The following is a 21,936-nucleotide window of genomic DNA, read 5'->3' on the forward strand; positions in this document are numbered from 1 at the left end:
GGCCGCCTGCGGGGCGCGAACCGCGGCCGCTCGGGGCCGCGCGCCGGCTGAGGGGGCCGGACGAGCGCGGGCGCGGCGCCTCCTGAGGGGCGCAGCCGCCCTTCCCTGAGGCGCGGGCGCGGGCCGCCCGGGCCGGCGAGACTCGGGGCGCCGCCGAGGGGAGCGCGGCGGGAGGCGATGAGGACTTGACGAGGCGCCCGGGCCGCGAGCGCCACGATGACGACCCCCGCGCTGCTGCCCCTGTCCGGACGCCGCATCCCGCCGCTCAGCCTCGGGCCGCCCGCCTTCCCGCACCACAGGGCCACGCTGAGGCTCTCCGAGAAGTTCATCCTGCTCCTCATCCTAAGTGCCTTCGTCACCCTGTGTTTCGGGGCGTTCTTCTTCCTTCCAGACTCTTCCAAGCACAAGCGCTTCGACCTGGGCTTGGAGGACGTGCTCATCCCGCACGTAGACGCCGGCAAGGGCGCGCGGCAGCCGGGCGCCTTCTGGATCCACGGCCCCGACGAGCACCGGCACAGGTTGGTGGGGCTCCGGGCTCGGGGGGGACCCCCGGCGGCGCCGGGCCGGTGTGCGGCCCCTCAGCTTTTTAAAAAAAAATTAAAAAAATTTGGGTCTCTGTGGTGTCCAGTGTCCCTGCCGCGGTCGCTTCCACGCTGGCCGGCGCGGCCCGAGCTGGGGGGCGCCTGGGGCCGTGGATCTGACCCCCCCCACCGCACCCCACCCAACCCCCGGCGCGGGGTGCTCGTTGCTGTTTTTTAAAGAAGCGTTTTTGCCCGTTTTACGTGGGAGGGACCCTCTGGGTGCCGTGTGAGCACCTGGGAAGGGAGGCGTGAACATGGCACCACAGGGAGCGGGAGGTCCGCGCTCTGCCTGCCTGGGGGTGCGCGCCCCGAACCCCGGCCGCCCGGCAGAGGCTCCCCCGGGGTCGGGGACGCGGAGTCGCGGGGCTTCGGGGGGCGCACCTGTCGTGCCCCGCGGTGCGCGGGCGGGGTGTGCGCCCCGGACACCGTCTCGGGGATGCGCCCCGGTGTTTCTGAAAATGCACTTCGCTCGGATTTTTGTCTTTGTTCGTGGGGGAGACAGTCGGGCAACTCCTAGAATTTGACTCTCAGGTCACCGAGGCTGAGGTGAGCCCCTGGGAAGGGGTGGCCCCCCTGGGGTAGGCCCCCTCTCTGGGATGTGTGTGGGAGGCGCGTGTGGGAGACGGGGCGCTGCTCTCGAGCCTCTCCAGGCTGCGGAGTCTTCCGCCTCTCGGGGTTCTTCAGATAATTTTTGAGTCTTTGAAAAGAATATATGATTTTGTTGTGTTTCTGCCTGAGTTTTAACTTTCCGTCAGGCACAGGTTTTTGAAACACTTGGGTTCAGATGTGATCAATACTTGGGAAATGCACGGTTGTGCTGAGAGCTGTTTTGTCCTTTCTCTGATCCCAGGGCAGGTTCCCCCGCTGTCTGAGAACAGGACATTCCTCTGTGGGATAACTTGGTAGGTTACTCTTTAGGAGTAATAATAATAATAATAAAAAAAAAATTGTGCATATATTAATGGTAATAGTGTTCCAAAATCCAAAGAGTAGCCTATCAGTCCAGCACAGTAGGAATGCCCTACTTTTGGACTGGGGGCAAATTTGTGATCCATTATTTGCTTACTGGTCCCTTGGCTTTGGCTGAACCCTGTGCAGTGGTTATTTCTAAAATGGTTACCTACCATTTTTCTGTAAGTTCATTTGGAATTTTTTCTCATCCTCATCAGCTTCTGTACCCTTTTGTTTCTTATGTTCTCCCCTCTGTGACATTGAGAAAAATCCGTAGTGATCTGTGAAATGTGTTGCTAAAAACTGACATTGTAAGTACTGTTTTCTTTGGAAACCCTATTTCTCCTGGGGGTGGGGTGGGGTGGTTAGCACTGGCTTCAGAGTTCTTGGTGGCCACATGGTAACATTATTTAGCTCTGTTGTAGTAACCTGTCATTTACCAAGTGGTTGCCTGATAGTTTAAGTGACCTGAATGCTACAGTGTGTACATATCTACTCATGTGCACACACTCACATATAGATGTATTTACGGTAGCGTTTTAATTTCAAAACATTTACATCGAAAAATTCTTTTAAGAGTAGTTAAAATATAAAATGTGAATGAAAGTGTAGATGTGTGCATTTTATTCACATTTTTAAAATTGTCAAATTGCTAAACAAGAGTCCTAAGTTTTTGTATCCCATGGCTACATTTACTTGTGTGTTGTTACCCAAACGTTTCAGTTCCTGGAGTTGGTATGAGAGCTTAGGGAGCTAAACTCTGAGTTTTGAATAGTTAATGTTCGGACAGCAAGTGATAATATGTGAAAATTTAGTCAAATCTATTTGGTCCCTGAGTTTTAGAAGCAAGAATTCAGGTAGTAAGAATTGAGGCGTCAAGGGATCGCTAGTATCTCTGCGCCCGTTTCCTGTGTTTCTGTCGGTTTATTTTTATATTAGCATGTTACCTGTTTACCATGTCTGAAAGTGATTTAGTGTTCAGAATTCTAATTTGTGGTGAGAAGAATTCTTCTAATTTGAGCAGTGATACATTTCAAATTAGAGATTTCTCAGTAAGTTTAAACTGTGAAGTACAAACCATCAAACTAATGTTTAAACATCAACTTATTTAAAAATAATTCAGAATAAAAGCTCTTAAGAGTTTGTTGGTACTAAGGTCATTATTGTTGGTACTAAGATCATTATGGTTGGGATGTGGGTTAGGAAAATTTCTTAGTTTAAAAAATGCAATTGTTAACTTACCTTAATTTTGTGTCTGTGGAAAAGGGTTCAGGATAGAGGCATGAGGAACCTGTAACTGATGCGTAACGGGAAACAAGCCATTTCTTATTTCAGTACTTTAGAGATGCTTGGTGAATTGGCTTTTCTTTATTAAGTTATGAATTTCCTTAGTAGGTGTTTAAGATCTGTAGACAGACTACATGGATTCATGCATGTCACCGATTAGATGTGTAATCTTGAGCACAAAGTTCAAACTGTATCTAAATTGCTTTCTCTCTATGACAGTGACATTGTTACATTGTTACATTGTTACATTGTTACATTACAGATTGTTACATTGAATGAGATAGCACATGCAAAGTACTCATGGTTCTTCCTGTTTAATAAATGCTTAATAAATATTATTAGTTATCGACAGTATAGTTTTAGTTGAAAATTTTGTTTTTGAATCACTTACCTGTAACCACTTTATGTGTTCTGAAAAATTGGGTGTAGATTAATATTTCAAAAGTACAACAGAACCTTGTTTTCTAAAAAGAAACATTTTATAAAGAACTGGCTAGCAACAGTGTGTGTTTGCAACTGTGTCCTTGCACGTCTTCTGCCTGTCAGACCCTCCTTTTATGGAGCTTACCGTTTGCGAGGGGATGATGGGCGTTAAGTAATTCTTGAGGTGTGATTAGTGTGTTCTGAAGTTGTATGTAGTTGTATTTTCAGAGCGCATAGCGGTGTGATTTGTCTTATAGAGGGGGTTAAGGGCGGAGGGAATAGAGAGGATTTCTTAAGGAAGCAGTGGCTTAGAAATTTAGAACCAGTTGGAGATTGCTAAGAATTAGAGATGTGGGGGAAAAGTCAAAACTGAGGACACGTAACATGTGTCCTTGGGTAATAAAAGCTGGGTCTCATTGAGGATCTGAAAACTCTTCAGTGTGGCTGGTGTGGAGGATAGTGGTGTGGAGTTAGGTGAAAGGACAAGATGAGCAGTTGGATTTGGCCAGTCTGAATCTCTCTTTTCTTTTGAAAATTAGAGGATATGGCCACAGCCTCATCTGTATTTTCAGATGTCAACATTCAGCTGGATTCCTGCAACAACTGAAGGGTTCATTCAGTTCAGTTTCCAGATTGTTAAATTTAATGAATCAATATTTAACTTGGTTGTTGTTGAGGTTGGAATCCCTAGGCAGGACCCTGGAGAGTTTGTAGTTCAATGTTCTGGTCTTTATCCTAAGTATTATGGGACGTTATTGATGGTTTTCTTAAAGGTGGGGAATGGCATAATCATTTAAAGTTTAAGAAAAATTTGAATAATCACGTTGATTGCATTATAGAGACTGATTAGGAGGGAAGGAGGACTAGATTTAGTGAAATCAGCTAGATGGTCCAGGTCACAGAGGATATTGGCTTGGACCACAGTGGTGATAATGGAAGAGAGAAATGAGTGAAGAAAAGTGGTTGAGTTTCATAAAAATTGTTGGTTGATTGATTATGAGAATTAAGGTAGAAGGAGGAAGGTGTCCAGGCTAAGCTCCCAATTTCTAGGTGGCCTGGCTGTGGGTTACCAAGAAATAGGCGCTAATTAATACTTTAATTTATATAATTGGTATTGCCTGAATTGAAGAAAAGGTATTTTCATGAGAAAACCAGTATGTTCTCTTCTGGTATATTGATAGAAGCCTTCTCTTGTATTCATAAATAATCCAAGGTTTCCAAACAGTAGTATCTACTTTCCAGATCATAGTAACATATGTGTGTAGTGTGATGGCAATTATTTTTAGCTTTTAAAGTAACCAAAACAGGTATTGGTTATAATAGACATGAATGTTGTAAATATACACTGATAATACTTAAAGTGTCACATTCATAATTTGTGTGCATACAGACCTTATTAAAATTTCATTATTTAACTTTTGAAACTAATGTTTTATGTAGTAACATTATACACACACATAGTTTTTGTGATTTTGTTTTAATTTTAAATAATTATTTGAATTGGTAACAGATTTCATCTTCCAATCAGGATTTTGTTAGTCTGAATTGAATACTTGAGGGTCATGTGTATGGTAACTTCCAACAGTTTCTTCAAGCAGAAAGAACATAGATTTTGGAATTAGAAAGACCTAAAGTTGCATTTTGGCTCTAGTAACTAACTAGCTATGTGACAGACCCTGACTAGACATCGCTCTAAACCTGTGCAACTCAGTATGGTGGTCACGAGTGACAAGTGGGTATTGAACTCGAAATGTGGTTAGTTTAGATTGTAGCATGAATTAGTGAGCATTTCTCAAGATTTTCGTTTCTTGATTTTTATTTTTTTCATGATTCAGTTCTATTTTTTTAAAGATTTATTTATTTATGCATATAAGAACTGGGGTACAGACCAGAGGTGTGGGGGGTGAGAGGATTCACCAGAGACAGAGTGGGGAACAGAACAGGCAGAATGACTGAAAATACACTGCTGAGGGGAGCAGCGGGTGAGTCAGGAGAGGTCCGCTGCGCCATGTGGGTATCTCCCTGGCCGGGGGATCAAACTCATGCTACAGTGGCTGCGGATAGCTTCATAGATTGCGTCTTAACCCCTTGTGCCACCAGGGAGGCCCCAATTCTATTTTTCTTAAAGGAGGAGATACTTTAAATCTCACTGTGGTGATTTTAATTTTCCTAAGTCTTCCCTCATCTCATTCCTCGTCTATACCCCTGTCAGCCCCCATCTGATATGTTTCCCCCACCCCCAGTCCTTTTCTTGTGCTCCTGTTTTGGGGAGGGCATACCATTTTATCCTCTATGTCTGTTGAACTTTTCGCTTTGTAACATATTTTTCCCTCAGGGGTCATGGTTATTTTCCTTCCTTAACTCAGATGTGAGTTAGGTCTGTCTACACTTGATATTTGTCCATGGTCTGTGATGTCAGCACCTTTGTTACGTTTTTGGGAGGTCTAGTGTTGTGTGATGGCAATTATTTTTTATATATGTATATATATGTGTATATATATATAGGATATCCTTTTCTGCCCTTTATTATAGGTCTGTTTTCCTCTAATCGTACCATCTTCAGTCCTCACAACTGTTTTGATGTTGCAGTAGGTTTTTATGTAGTTCCCAAATTCAGAATACAGTTGGCAGCGTGACAGCTACTGAGATGCTTCTTGTCTTGTCCCTTACCATCTCGAAAGCAATTTTTCATTCTCTTTCCCATGCGCTTACTGAGAGCTGCTCTCTGGCAGAGCCTAGCATGTTACACAGAAAGGTAAGAGCTGAGAAGAGATGGTGGAAAGGGAAGTTGAACAGTGTTCTGAATGCGTGGAGACTCTCCTCCTTCTTCTCATTGGGACAGGCCCTTGAATCTCTGAGATAAGTTACAGTTGGGGTAGTGTAGTTGGGCCCTTTTTTGTTTCATGACACAAGGCTTAGTTCTATATGTAGGTTTGGCGATAAATAGTAAAGAGTTCTTACAGATTGTGGTATTTGCTTCATGATGGTACTTATATCTGAGTTTTTATCATTTTCTGCATCTTTCAGAGTTGTCATACTGATATAGAAGAGGCTGTATTTGCAGGCTGCTCATCAGATGACATTTTGTATACTCGTATTTAAAGTCTTGTGCTAAGCAAGGTGATAGTGCCTTTAGTTCAGCGTTATAAAATCATTCAAATAATCAGTATGTCATTTTTTTTCAGAAATGAATAAAAGTATTATATGACTTATATTGCTTAAAATCCAGAATGCCAAGCAAGGTAGAAGTCCTGATTTTCAGGTTGGTCAGAGTGTTGGAAAGTCAAGATGACATACTGTATATACTGCAAAATGTTATGCTTATCAAATGTAATCATTTGTACTATTATTTACTATTACAGAAATATTTAACTTATGTTTTGTACTGACTGTGTATGCAGGAGTTAGGAGAATTATTTCGCCCCTGTCATTTTCCATAATTTTGCAAATTCTATTAGAAAAGCTATTTTCACAGCAGTTGACTTTTTGCTGAAAAGTTTTCCCTATTAGAATATGGTAATAATGAGGGCCTCCCCAGTGGCCGCAGTGGGTTGAGCGCAGCACTGTGAAGCTGTCCACAGCCTTTGCAGCACGGGTTCGATTCCCGGCCGGCCAAGGAGATTTCCCACATGGTGCAGCAGACCTCTCCTGTCGTGCCTGCTGCTCCCCTCAGCAGTGTAGTTCAGTCTGTCTGCCTGTTCTGCTCCCCGCTCTGTCTCTGGTGAATCCTCTCACCCTCCCGCGCCTCTGGCCTGTACCCCAGCTATTGTATAAATAAAAAGTAAATCTTTAAAAAATATATGGTAATCATGAAATTTGCTCTGGAGATTCCTTTATAGGTTGAGTTTTAGGATTTATCATGAAGAAAAATCTTCTTTAAAGAGCATTCATTCCAAAGATTTATATTGGAATTTTACTTAGTTCAAGGGAAGGCATCATTGTATATTTTAAAGTACATCGGGCTCAGTGTTAAGAGATAGTGGCTGCAGTTTCAGCATTGTTCTTGTTAGAGTGTATTTAGATAAGCTATTTAATTTGCGCTTTATTTATGAAATGAGGGAATTGATTGAATCTTTAAAGATTCCTTCATCTCATGCATATGAAATACAAGTAATTTTATGAAGTAGGGAACTGAAGAATGTATCGTGATTTAGTTTAAGTAATCATGAATACTTTGAAAATAAAATGTATTCTACTAAACAGGAATTAGCAATGTCATTTTTATATATAAAAATTAAGATTTAAGGAATCATTTTATAAATTACTATAATTCATTTATATATTCTACTATTGTGATTCTTTATATAATGAAATTTTTGTCAATTTAAAAAGTGATAAGAAGCCAAATGCTGTTTTATAAAATTTTCTTATTTCTCATAAATTTAAAAGTATAATTTATTGAGTATTTTATGTGCCAGCCTGAAAGTAATAGGTATATTTATAGAAGTGTTTCCAGGTGTCATTTTTCAGCCCACTTAACAATTACATTTCTTAATTGGTTATCTGAGACTGCAGGATAGATTCTGTAGAGTCCTTAAGACACCAGACCCTGTGAAGGTTCTTACTACTCCTCATGTAAAATTTTCTTGAAAACTATAATTTCCTAACAGTAATATTGGAAAATACCATTCTAAGTGTCTGTTCTCTTTTTTTTCTTTTTTCCTCTCCATATCTTCAAAAGAACTTCAAGGTCAAGTAATAGAAATAGTGGGGGAAAAAAAGGATATAAAGTAATTTGGAGACTAAAAGAATAATGTGTGTATTGTTTTTCCTTTTGACATCTTTGAAATTTACATATTGTGAAATCAATCTGTACTAGTTATGCAGATTTCCTGGCCCCTCCTTAGTGATATTGACGTTACCATTTAAAAAACATTGGTCACATCAGCAAGTGTTTTGAATAGTTATGTGCCTAGCAATATGCTGAGTATTGGAGGTTATTGGGAAATGTTATAAAAGTTTTACTTTGACTCTGGACATTGCTGAAAAATGTCAATCTTAGATTCAAATATTAGTAGCATTCTTATATTGATCATCTTTGGAGTCACATTTTAGGGTCTTAGAGATAGATACCCGTTCTCTTTCACCTTGGTGAGTCTCTGATGGATGCATGTAGGTCATTGGTATCTTTTGAGAGTTTGGATAACTCATTGCTTTGTCTTTCCTCCTTTTTGTTTTGTTTTTCAAATATGCATTTATATTATATATTTATGCATTTCTGGCATATGGATTGGGTTATCTGGAAATAAGGTGTAATATTCTGAAGCTTTTTTCAGTCAGGAGCCAGTTACTGGCATCTGAAAAAATATGCTAAGCATTGTACTAAATTGAAATCTGGCACAATTATATATATTTATATATCTAAAGTCATTTATTTATAGTTAGATATGATCATATGTCTAAGTTTGTAAAGTTACATGTGTTTACATGACTTCTTCAATAACTTGACAGTAAGGTGGAAATTAAGTTTATATAGGTGATGTATATAATAAATGTGAATGATTTTTCTATTAATTGTGATGCCATTAACAAACAGCTTTTCCACCTAGATATTTTTCCTCTACTTAAAAATATTGGAAAGATCGATACTTAGAATGTGGTGAACATAGAACAGTTCACTCCTCTTGTGCTTATACAGTGGGTGTGAGTGTAAACTAACAGAATCATGTGAGAAGCAATTTAGTTTCAGATTTAAAAGTGCATATTCTTTGAGCAGCTATTCTAGGATCTTATCCTTGAGAAATCCTCACATCAGTAACAAAGATATGTTCAGCTTGTCCCTTAAAGTTATAACTTGACATCTTATAAATGATCCAAATGCCTGTCAGCAGGGGATTAGTTAAATAAATAATATATCTCACTATGTACAGTGTTCTCTCTTTCTCTCTCTTTTTTTTTTTTCCCTTTAACTCCCTATTTTTTTTTTTCGGTTATTCCCAAAAGTGCCACACTATTTGGTTTTATCTTTTGATAATAGTATATTTTGATATAAGGTGTGCATACTTTGTATCATTCTTGTGCTTTGAAAGATTATAAGCATTAAAGTCTTAACACATACTATTAATATTAATATACCCATTATTTCAAAACTTAACATTTTCCCAGTTTTGCTGAAGATTACCCTTTTTGAGGTAAAGCTCTAGCCTGACTTGAATTTGTCATTATTAGCACATGGTTTTATACAACTGCAACGATAAGTGTTCATATAAATTATATCTATATATATAATTTCATATTGTTTTGTATGTTCCTAAACATGCAAAACAATTTATAATTCTATAAGTTTTGCATATATCATTCTATAAGTTTCATATTTTGTTCAACAATATTTTTATTATTTATATATGTTGATATATTTACTATGGTTCCACATAGTATCTACATAGTATCCACATAGGTATTCCATTGTATGATTAAATATCAGTTTATGTATTCCCTAGTTGATACATTTTAGGTTAATTTTGTGTTTTGCTGCAGAAACATTCTTATACATATATTCTTGGCTCTTGTGTTTTTCTGTAAGTAGAAGAATTATTGAATTGTAAAGTATGTGCATCCTTGACTGAATTTTGTTGCTAGTAGTCACTAGTGTGGTTGTATCAATTTGTATTCCAATTGCATCTATGTAAATCATGGTATTGTTAGAGTTTAAAAATCTTTACCAGTCTGATTCCAGTTTTAATTTTCGTTGCTCTGATTTACTAGTAAGCTGGAGTTTTCAAAATTTTTAGTTTAATTCTTTTTGCATTTGTTTTGTTTAGTTTTTGCTTCCTAGTCTTTGAGTTGAGTCATTCAGAATTTTTTTTAATGCCAAATTTTCTTTGGGTTGTACTCCTTTGTCTTAAAAACAAGAATTTCTCAAAGTTTTGGGGACTAGAAGACCCACGATCAGGGCTGCACAGTGTTTAGATTTTGGTGAAAACACTTTTCTTGGCTTGCAGATGGCCACCTTCTTGATACATCCTCACATGTTCTTTAGTGCTTGAGGCATGGGCAGGTGAGGATGGTGTGCAGGTGAAGGGAGGAAGGGAGAGAGAGAGAGAGATTAATTGATTGAGTTGTTGTTCTTATTATCAAGAAACTAATCTCATCATGCAGGCCTCTTCCTAATTCAACCCTAATTTCTTCCCCAAAGCCAAATAGCATTGTGTTGGGGTTAGAGGAATTTTTAGGGCTCAAACTTTCAATACATATGCATTTGAGGTACACAAACATTAGTTTAAGAGATAGTGTCTTAGGGAGCAACCAAATAAACATAAAAAGTCCACAGACAAGTCAGTTTGAAGGGACTAGGAAGAGAGGGCGGATGTGAGCTACTAAGATAAGTTAGAGAAATGGGAGAGAAGTTTCAAATCTAGAAATGGGAAAACAGCTTTGAGAAATTAGCTGGAATAAGGCAAGGTGGCTATAGCGTTTGTTATCAGGTTTTACTGTTTTTGGGGTAGGAAAAGGTGGGTATGTGGTAATGATGCTTACAGTGAAAATAGCAGCTTTGGCCCGGGGGCTACACTAAAGCCTGAATGAATAATGTTTTACTCCACAGGACATTAGTGAATAACTTAAAGCATTTTTGAAAGGAGCCTTTTCAATAAACTCTTTTCAGTCTTGAAAATGACTTATGGTGACTTTTTGTTTTGAACTGATGTTCATTTCTTATAATGAACATCTGGTGTTATCTTAGTATTGTCTCTTTTTCTCTCCATTTAATGGTAACATTTTTAAAAAGATTTCTTTATTTATGCATACAAGAGCTGGGGTACAGACCAGAGGTATGGGGGGGATGAGAGGATTCACTGGAGACAGAGTGGAGAACAGAACAGGCAGATTGACTGAAATACACTGCTGAGGGGAGCAACAGGAGAATCAGGAGAGGTCTGCTGCACCATGTGGGTATCTCCCCGGCTGGGGATGGAACTCATGCTGCAGTGGCTGTGGACAGCTTCATCGATTGCATCCCTTGTGCCACCAGGGAGGCCCCATTTAATGGCAACTTTTTGATGGATATGTATCATATTTTGAGAGAGGATTATTACAGTAGTCAGAAACAATTCAGCTTTTATCCTGTATACTTTTTAAGTCAGTCATCCACTAGCACAAAAAATGTTTTGTAAAATATCGAAGTTGAAAGAAAGAGGGGGAGGGAGTTAGTGTGCGTTATAGGTTCTTCTTTTTCCTTTGAATTGTATACCCATTTTCAATTTCTGACTGTGGAAAACTATGCTATATTTTCATTAGAACCTGTGTACTGGGTTAGTGGTTTTACTATTTTTAATGTACTTTTAAACAAAACTATTTGAAGGTCCTATGATTAATGATGGATTTTTACATATAAAGTTTTAGTTATCTGTGTGTCTACATTATCTGTGTTTAGATTTTCGTCTCAGGCTATAGGGAAACTTGAGGGAAGAGAAGTAAATTGACAATATTTTTTTTTAACCTTCATATAAATGGTAAAAAATAATGTTGAAAAACAAGACATTTGAGAAACAAATAGCCATAGTCATCACATAAGTGAAATAGAAATGTACACAGCACTATTTTGTAGGGAAATGAAAAGTGTAATCAGCATAACCAGTCAGCTTGAAATAATATAGGATCTGAGATACCTGATGAGGATTAAGTTGGCTGTGTGGTTATTCATTAATTTTTCATCATATATTGAGTGCTTCATTTCAAACAGCAGGGATAGAACAGAGTAAGAAACCCAACTTAAGGAACTCATAGAAAAAAAGATAAATATGAAAATAAGGTTTACAAATGAAGGGCTATGGGAAGAATGACATCAGCATTCTGCATAAGACATCCCTCATTTTTAACTCCCTCACCACCAAAGAAAACTGGCATCCATTGTGAACAAAAGTGTCTTTGTGTGTGCTGTGAGTTCCTGTACCATATACCAATGCAGCCAGGAAGAGTCTCACCCACACATGCAACAGATAGTAGGTAGACAGCCCTGGGTTCCTGAGTACCTAAACAAAAAGAGATCTATAATAAGACACATAATAGTGAAACTCCCAAGAGTTCACAACAAAAAAAAAGAATATTGAAGCTGACAAGGGCAAGAAGCAGATGACTATTAAGGAACCCTGATCAAGCTAACATCAGCCTTCCATGAAAAAACACTACCAAAAAGGCAAGGAGTGAATGATGTGATCAAAATGCCTAAAGATAAAAACTGCAAGCTAAGAATACTCTATCCTACAAGATTCTGCTTCAACTATGAGGGAGAAATAAAGGCCTTCTCAGACAAATAGGAGCTGAAGGAGTTTGCAAACACTAGAGCCCCCCTCCAAGAAATGTTGAAAGTAGCTCTTATAGGTAAAACCAAGAGAGGAACATACATAGAGAACTAAACAAGTAAGTAGATACAACCACAAACTCAAGGACAAAATGAGAGCAACAGATTTTCACATCAATAATTATTCTAAATGTAAATGGACTGAACCTATCAAGTAAAAGACACAAAGTGCCTGGTTGGGTTAGAAAACAAAGTCTAACCTGCTGTCTCCAGGAATGCACCTGAGCTCCAAAGTTAAATGTAGGCTCAAAATAAAGGGCTGGAAAACAATCCTAAAAGCAGGTGAAACCCAAAGGAAGACAGGGCAGCCACACATGTCATAATAAATAGATTTCCAGTTAAAAAGTGTAAGAGGAATGGACACAACATAAATTGATTTCGAGGGCATTATGCTTAGTGAAATCAGAGAAAGACAGATAGTGTATGATTTTATACATGGATTCTATAAAAGCTGAAATCATAGAGTGAGAATGGTGGTTACCAGGGGGTGGGAGTGAGGAAAATGAGATTTGGGTAAAGTACAAATTTCCAGTTAGAGCATCATTAGGCTCTGGGGATCTAATGTACAACATGGTGATAATAGTAATTTGGTATTATATACTTCCTCTGTTGTGATTCTCCCATATGTACTTACTTTGTTTACTTATCTATTAGATTGTGAATCCTGGGGCAAGTGATGTATCTTAGTTTTCTTTGTATTCTCTGCAGCTAGCTCAATGTCCCTCACATTTGTAAAAGTTTATTGATTATCATTGAGGTAAGCTGAAGTTAATTCAATGACTGATTACTATTGATTTAACCTGGAATTACAATTCAAGTTAAAGCCTCCAAAACTCATTAGATTGATTTATAACAGCTATCTATGTAAACAAAAACTTAATAGCCACATAAATGACCTGTATCTAAGTTTTAGAGCTAGTGGGTTTGTGTTGATTGCCCATGAGCTGCATTATTACAATGGGAGCACTAAAGATGTTCTATGTGAGCAAAGTGACCAAATTAGATTTGGTGTAGAAGCTTGAGGGTTTCTCCATGCTTCACTTTCAGGTGGCTCACTATTTACTTGTACTGTGAAATAATTGGGCTTTTCTATTAACATTACGATGGGTTTCACTCTTATGGAATAGGAAGCCCAAATTGAGAACTCAAATATGCTGTTTGGTTCTTACCCACAAGTCAGTACATTGGAAAGTACATGCCTTAGCTTGAATGATAATTTTCAGAAAATTCTTTGCAGTTTACATGAGGGTGATATTCTGTACAGATACAATGTATTCACTTGCTATTTGGAAACATCTTAGATTGTATTTGTGAAAAAATAAAACAAAAAAATCCCAAATAATAGTTGACTTCGTTTCACCTCTTAGTCACTTCTGAGTTTGAAAAGCTCTTCCTTTATGAAGGAGTGATACTTCTCTTTGGAAGGTCTTAAGTTCTGTTTGGTCAGGAACGGCCACAGTGCAAGTTTTCTGATCCAGCAGACCGGGTAAAGGAGGAGTCAGAGTCCTCAGTGGTTTTTTGCAGGTCTTTTATTGGGATTTACCCAGTACACGGCAGGCAGGGGTGCTGGGGGGCCGGGAGGCTGGCAGGCCTCCCAGCCCCCAGCAAGTCTTCACTCTATCTGGGCTCTCCGGCCTTCTCTGCTTCACTCTTGGCTTCTTCTGCTCTTTTCGGCTTCTCTTTCAGCTGGCTTCCCCGTGACGCCGCCCTTAAAAGCCCCGTCTCAGCCCAGGTGAATCCCATCTACCTCTGCCCACGCCCTATTCCAGGTGCCCGCCATCAGGCATGCATTCAGGACCGCAAGGATCCATCATCTATCCTGATGGCGGGAGGGCAGAAAAACTTGGCATTTTTCCTTACCCTACAAATTCCTTTAGGCTTTTGCCAGTTTTATTGAATACTGTTATTTCAGTATTTATTATTTACTAACTATTCTGAGGTATTCCTGAAATCATCCTTGGCCTATAATTGTGCACAAATAGCTGTTCACATAGCTGCTTCAACTATTTTCGTTGTGCTTTCCTGGATCCTCTGGAATTTCTTTATAGTGCTGTTAAAACATAGGATGTTTGAAGAGGTTATTCACTTTTTTTTTGGTTATTAAAGACCATTGTATATATGTCATCATTTATCTTTTAAAAGATAACATTAGTCTACATAGGGGCTTGGTGAGGTACTCTTAGAATTTGGAGATTAGTAAGAATCAGTTTAGTAAAATTCACTTATAATGGTTGAAAATATATTTCTGTCAGAGTCTTTTTAAGGGCACCCAGATTTCTTAAATCAGAAGTATAGGGCCTAGAAATTTCAGTATTAAAATAATGCATGTGAATGAAAGCCATTGTAAACAATGGTATTACCATTTGGAGGAATAAATGTATCAACAGGAATTTGAATGCATGGAGTATAGAAGGATGGGGCCCAATGAATAGGAAGAGGAGGAAATTATTTTATGAGTGTTTGCTGTATGTCAGTTTTTTCCTCTTCCTTGTTCACTCCTATTTGTAATATTTTGTAGGTCCTTTGGGTTTTCTATGCAGAAATATTACTTGTGTCAGGCAACTTTTTTAACTTTGTTTTTCTTATACTTTAATCTCATTTTTATCTTCTTATTTTACTTTGCTGGCTAGGACATTCAGTGCAATCACATAAACACTTGAATAGTGAGTGTCCTTGAATGTTTCCTTCATTTTGAAGGGAATGCTTCTTTATCTGTTTCTGCTGAATGATTTATACAATTTTTCCTTAGTAATAGGTAAATGAATGTGGATAGAATTTTCTGATGTTGAACTATTCTCATTTCTGGAATAAGTACAGTTATGATGAATTTTCTTTCTATTTTTAATATTGGTGAGTAACATTGCTAATACATCAGTAAAAAAGAGTGTGCTCATGAATGAGCTTAGCCCGTGATTGTCTTTTTTCTGTAGTAATCGTTCAGTTTTCTCTTGGATATTTAAATTGGAAGTGTTTGGCAGTCAATGAAAAGTTTTAGATGGTGTTAGTAACCTGGCAAAGGCTGAACTATGAATTTTGATATAATTGTTGAGGAAATATATTTGGATGATGTTGAATAGGAAAAGTATTATAAAACAAGAATGGAAATAAGGTGGGAATACAACATTTTTGAGATGCATTGATGATGATAAAGCTGCTGATCAGAGGCTTGTTGGAAAGACAGGTGTGAGGAAGAGAGAATTTCAAAGCAACTCAGTCATCAGTTTTTCACGTGGAGGACAGCAGAGACGTGAGGTTAAGGAAAGTGGAAGTAGCAGTACTCTGAGAGAGTCCGCTGGTGAAAGGAAGAACAGGGCTTTTATCAATGAAGGTTGAAGGTGAAGTTAGGAGGAGTTTTTATTTTTTGAAGAACTTCATGTTTGTAGGTGAAGACTAAAACTAGTGAAGAGGAAGAGAGTAAATATAAAGGGGAACTCCTTGTATATCTGCCTCAGTCTTTATTTACTAAACTAGATTTTAGTGTATTTTTTACATATCCTTATGTAATTGTCATAGGCTATGATCTCCTTCTGAATCTAGGTACAAGGTTTTCCTCTGGTCAGGAGGTGAAGTGTCTTTGGAAGGCTGTTGTGCTTTGTCTACCTCCTTATCTTATCTGAGACTTCACTTAGCACCTGTGTACGGAGAGGATGCCCTAACCTGCCTGCATCTCCCTGGCTGCCTCCTCCCCACCCCCCCAACCCCTGCCATATTCCTCCCACACTCAGCCTTTGCAGGCCCCATGAGCTCCCCGCCCCCACCTCAGTGACCTTGTGTGTTCCCAAGTCCCTGGCTTCTCTCCCCACTCTTCTGTCTCCTGTTTCTCATCAATCCCTTCTCGCAACTCAGTTTTTTTTAAACAGTTGACATTTTATTTTTTTAAAGATATGTTTATTTATACAAGAACTGGGGTATAGGTCAGAGGTGTGGGAGGGTGAGAGAATTCACCAGAGACACAGCTGGGAGCAGAACAGTCAGATAGAGGGACCAAGACACTGCTGAGGGGAGCAGCGGGTGAGACAGGAGAGGTCTGCCGCGCCATGTGGGTTCCTCCCTGGCCGACCTGGAATGAACCTGCGCTGCAGAGGCTGCGGACAGCTTCACGGCGCGGTGCTCAACCCACTGCGCCACTGGGGAGGCCCTGACATTTTATTTTTGATATTAAACTTTACATTGATATTTTTCTTGTTTGGCTTAAAGTTCTATAATTTTTAACACATGCATGTAATTGTGTAACCGTCACTAAAAGTAGGTTACATAACAATGCTGTTATTCTAAATACTCTTGTGTTATTCCCTTAAGTTAACCTCTCCTATCCATCACTCCTGGCTCATCTATTCATCATGCTCCCTTTATTTTTGTCTTTTCGAGAATATCATGTCAAAGGAATCATGTAGAATAAAACCTTTTGAGACTGACTTCTTTCACTCACATAGTAATACCCTTGAAATTCACTCAAGTTGTGTATATTGTTTTTTTTTTATTAGTGAATAATGTTGCATATGTCTTTACCACAGCATAAACAGTGGTTTTATCACTTATTTGTTGAAGGACGTCTGGATTGTTTCCAGTTTTTTTAAACATCTGTAAACAGGGTTTTATTTTCCAATTTTTTTTTTATTGTAGCAAGATATTTGTAACATACAATTTATTATTTTAACGTGTTTAGGTGTCCAGTATAGGGGCATTAAGTACCTGCATGTTTTGCAGCCCTCACCACACACATCTCTAGAATTCTGTTGATCTTGCAAAAGTGAAAGTTTATACCCATTAAATAGTAACTTCTCACGTCCCCTTTTCCTCCAGCCCTTGAAAAACACAATTCTAATTCCTCACTGTGATTTCAACTGCTCTAAATATATCCTATAAGTGGAATCCTAATGTATTTGTCTGTGCAGGCTGGTGTAAGGGTTTTTGTGTGAAGATAAGCAGTATTTTCTTTGGGATAAATGCAGTTTGTTGGGTAAGTGCACTTGCTGGATTCTATTATAGTTTCATGTTTAGATTTTTAAGAAATGACTAAACTTCCAGAGTGATTGTGCCATTTTACATTCCCACCAACATGTTCTAAGTCCAGCTATCTAAAGAGTTTGATTTAAAATTCTGGAGAGGTAACTCTGGTCACTATTGGGTTAGATGTTCACCCTTGCAGTGGTCATTATGGGCTGATGTGGAAAATAAATGACCACATATGTACTCATTTTTGTGAAGTTGGGTGGAAGTAGAGAGAACATTGAACTCTCACAAAATTAGGGCTGAGTGGAAAACCCAGAATGTGTACACTGCATTAGTGATTTCTGAACTTGTGTGTACACAACAGTCATCTGGGGAGTTTGTAGTAATACAAATTTATAGGTTGCATACAGACCTACTAAATTGAAATGTACATTTTTTTTTTTTTTACAAGAGCTGGAGAGTTTTAAGTAGTCATGAACACAGAACCATTGTACCTATGGCATTTCCAAAACTTTAAGTTTCAAAAGACTATGATGTATTGTGTAACAAATGAAAAATTTTCCATCCTCTCATCTTTTCCACTAATTTCTCATTGCCCCTATGTGTCTATTTTTGTCCCGTCTCTGATACTTAATTTTATTTTTAACTTTTTTCCCTAACTAGTTTTCCACTTGTCTCTTTTGTTAATTTGTTCAGTCATAAATTACTGATTACTGTTTCCTCTGTTCTCATTTGGCTCTGAAATTATAACTTGCTTTCTAAGCTCCGTCTTTCTTATGGTATAAAGTCAGTTCTTCAGCATCCAGAGCTCATTTTTCTCTCATGGCGTTGTATTTAGCCTGTTCTCTAGGAAGATAGCTGTGAGGTGCTCTCACAGAGCATTCATGCCTTTAAATGTCAGGAATACAAAATTACTTTCAGGGCTTTAGGGAGTAAACTTGAATTTTAGGTTAGAAGATTGAAGTTTCTAAGGATCATTCTTACTAGTTTTTTTTTTTTTTTCCTCCTCTTACAGGGATGAAGAAGAGCGTTTGAGAAATAAAATTCGAGCTGATCATGAGAAGGCCTTGGAAGAAGCAAAAGAAAAATTAAAGAAGTCGAGAGAGGAAATCCGAGCAGAAATTCAGACAGAGAAAAGTAAGGTACTCCAAGAAATGAAGACTAAAGAGAAAAAGCCACTGCCTCCAGTCCCTGTACCAAACCTCATAGGAATAAATGGTGGGGACCCAGAAGATAACGACATAAGAAAGAAAAGGGAAAAAATTAAAGAGGTAATAAATACGCTGCAGACTGTAATATGGATATGTATTTGGGTGTGTATACACATCAGTTACACATACACACACAGGTAATATCAATTACACACACATACACACACACAGAGAAATATACCAATGCTGTCATACTTTGATCTTGTTTGTTTTGGGTTATAGTTGTAGTTCGTTTTCCAAGTTGTCAGTAAGAGCTAGAACTCTTTTTCTTAATTTTGATTATAGTATAATTATTAGACCCTTAAAATTTATGGTAGTGTTTGGGTGGTTGCACTACTCACCATGTGACCAGAGACCTTTTGATATTCAATGTTTTATAAATAATGTAGAATAGAGCCGTAAATAATTTATCATTGAATAAGAAATTTTCTTCAGTGCTTAGTTACAAGGGGCTCTGCTAGATATTATATTAATCTCATAAACTTGCTTCTGAAAACTTAGCATTATATCTGCCACCTTTTAAGGATCATGACATGATACCCTCTCAGCCATCGCTCAGCCATCGCTTAGCCATCGCTCCGCCATCGTGCAGATTAAGAACACCTTCGTTCCAAAGAGTGTGAATGGATTAAAGAGTGGAAAGCTTGATCTCAGAGTTTTTTTAATATTTGTTGAGTTGCAGATGTCTTCCAGTTTGTTATTCTAGGAATTGCTTCGAGAGAAAGAGAATGCCAGAGGGTAGAAGCATCTAGAGAATATTTCAGTTAAGCGTAGTTAATTAGAATTCCCGCCAATTCTGGGTGAAGATTGCAGTTGCAGCTGCCTGTGAAGGTTAAGATTTGTCACTGTAATGGCATTGGCGGTACTTCAGAGGGCGCGTTTCTCATGAGAAAGACAGTAAGCTTGCTTCAGATAGTCATGTCTATTTTGATATATTCTAGTTATGAATATGGACAATTTAGAAGATATTTTAAGCTTGTTCTTATGAATCATTGCAAGACCGTGACCTTGATGAAATCAAAATAGAGTCTATGTTTTACGGAGTCTGTGTTTTATGTTCAGGCTGTTTGAGGCATTTTATTTGGACAATGTTGGGGATTAATAGAGTTTTCTTCAGATGCTTGGCCTGTTTTTTTAAGATGGCACTAGAATTTATTGAAATGTACATAATTCAGAAAGATAACATCATGTAAATGTTTAGGGGACCCGAGGACCACCCACAGTTCAGATACCTGGTAGAAGCACTCACAGAACCCAGAGAAGCTATTGTTTCCTGGTTGTGGTTTATTATAGCAAAAATAGAAGATTAAAATCAGTAATAGAAAAGGCACATAGGACAGAACCCAGGAGAGACCGGGAACAAGCTTCCTTCCAGTTGTTCTCTTCGGTGAGGTTATATGAACAATGCTTATTTCACTCAATGGTAATATGTGGCAAATGTGGGAGAATTATTGCTAAGCAGGGAAGTTTATCTGAGCCTTGATAGCCTAGGTTTTTATGGGAGCTCGTTATATAGACTTGGCTAACCTTAGTTACCCAACTACCCCAGAGTTCAGACTCCTATCACATGGTCTGGGCATCCCCTGCCCCCTTCCCTTCGCCCATATTGTTATATTGCTAGCAAAAGATACCTGAAATGGTCTAAAACTTTGGGTAAACAAAGATAATCTTAACAGTTGGAATGATGAAGGTTTAGAGGTTATTTTTGAGGAACTTGGCATTGGCCAAACCTTTCCTTGGGATGTGGAGGGTTGGGACAACCTAGACCTGCTGAGCCAACCATGGGTAACTCCTGTTAGGAGGTAGCTCAGGTAGCGAGTCTTGATCGTTCATGGGCAGCCTTTGTCTGGTAAGTGCTTCATTCTTAAGTGAAAAGCAAACAATAGATCACCAGACATTTCAGAAAATTTCTCAGCTAATAGAATGAAATGGGGAACAAAGGATACAGAAACAATACAGGGAGCAGGAAAAATACATCAAGAAAGAATTAACATCCTTGGAGTGACAAAAATTCAATTCATGGAATGAGAATAGTATGTTCCAAAAAGGAACAAATACAGTATGAGAAATAACTCTTGGAAATTAAAAATATGATAGAAGTTAAAAACTGAATAGAAGAATTAAAAGGTAAAATTGAGCAGATCTCTAAGTAGGACAAAAAGATTGAGAAAATGAGAAAAATGGTAAGATCAATTCAGAATGTCTAACGTGATTAGTTAGGTGCTTTAGAAAGAGAACAGGGAAAATGGAGGGGAAGAAGTCAAAGAATAATTGAGGAAAATCAGCTAAAACTAAAAGATGTGAGTTTTCAGATGGAAAGGACTTGCTAGGCACCCAATGCAATAAACAGAAAAAGACCCTACTGAAATGTTAGAAAAATAGAGATTAAAGAAGAGATCCTAAATGTATAAGGGCTATGAAGGAAGTAAAATGATTCTGTGAAAAAGACTGGCATTGTATATAATGGGTTCAAATATAGCAGATTCTTCAACAATAATATTGGAAACTAGAAAAGTATGGAGCAAAGGCTTAGAAATACTATTTCAGATCAAATTGTCTGTCAAATCTGAGGGTATAGATCTTATTAGACATTTTCTAAGCTTTCTGCTGGAGAATATATTTCAGCACAAAAAATAGGGAAGAAACAGTTTTGGAAACATGGAACCTGTTGCTGGAGAGTGAGCGGAAAGGCATCTTCAGGGATGTAAGTAAGAAATCTGCATCTTGGCTGTGCTTCAGGCTGAAAGTACAGAGGGCCAGGTTACAGCAGGAGGGCAGAGAGCCTCAGGAAGCACACCTCAGAGTCCAAGATGGGACTGATAGTTTATCTGATGCGTTTGATTGTATTAAGATTAGTTTTGAAACTCGAGTACTTTTTACATTAAGAACTAAGCAAATAGGGTCTCCCTTGTGGCACAGGGGTTAAAGTCTTAGTGCTATCAAGTCATCTCCAGCCACTGTGGCATCAGTTCAATTCCTGGATAGGGAGCTACTCACATGGTGCAGCAGACCTCGCCTGTCTCACCCGCTGCTCCCTTAGCAGTGTATTTCGTCAGTCTGCCTGTTCTGTGCCCCGCACTGTATCTGGTGAATGCTTTCACCCCCTGCCCCTCTGGCCTACACCCCAGTTCTCGTATGCATAAATAAATAAAAATAAATCTTAAAAAAACTAAAAACAATAATAAAAACTAAGCAAACAGAAATCCAAACCCCATACCAGCAATTAATAGCA

At 38.7% G+C, this 21,936-nt stretch overlaps 1 protein-coding gene across 2 annotated transcripts in view; it reads left to right on the forward strand.

Annotated features, from left to right (window-relative positions):
• Positions 1-201: 201 nt before the first annotated feature.
• MAN1A2 (mannosidase alpha class 1A member 2) overlaps positions 202-21,936 on the forward strand; it is an 83,926-nt gene continuing 62,191 nt past the window's right edge. For both annotated transcript variants that reach the window (XR_005123150.2, XM_037500645.2), the window contains exons 1-2: positions 202-518; positions 18,509-18,764. Coding sequence is in view for 1 of the 2 variants with exons in the window: in XM_037500645.2 (XP_037356542.1) it covers positions 217-518; positions 18,509-18,764 (558 nt within the window). In the remaining variant the exon portion in view is untranslated. The remainder of the gene's footprint in view (positions 519-18,508; positions 18,765-21,936) is intronic.

Source organism: Talpa occidentalis, unplaced genomic scaffold, assembly GCF_014898055.3.
Source record: "Talpa occidentalis isolate TD23 unplaced genomic scaffold, MPIMG_talOcc4v2.1 talOcc4.9, whole genome shotgun sequence".
Taxonomy (NCBI): domain Eukaryota; kingdom Metazoa; phylum Chordata; class Mammalia; order Eulipotyphla; family Talpidae; genus Talpa; species Talpa occidentalis.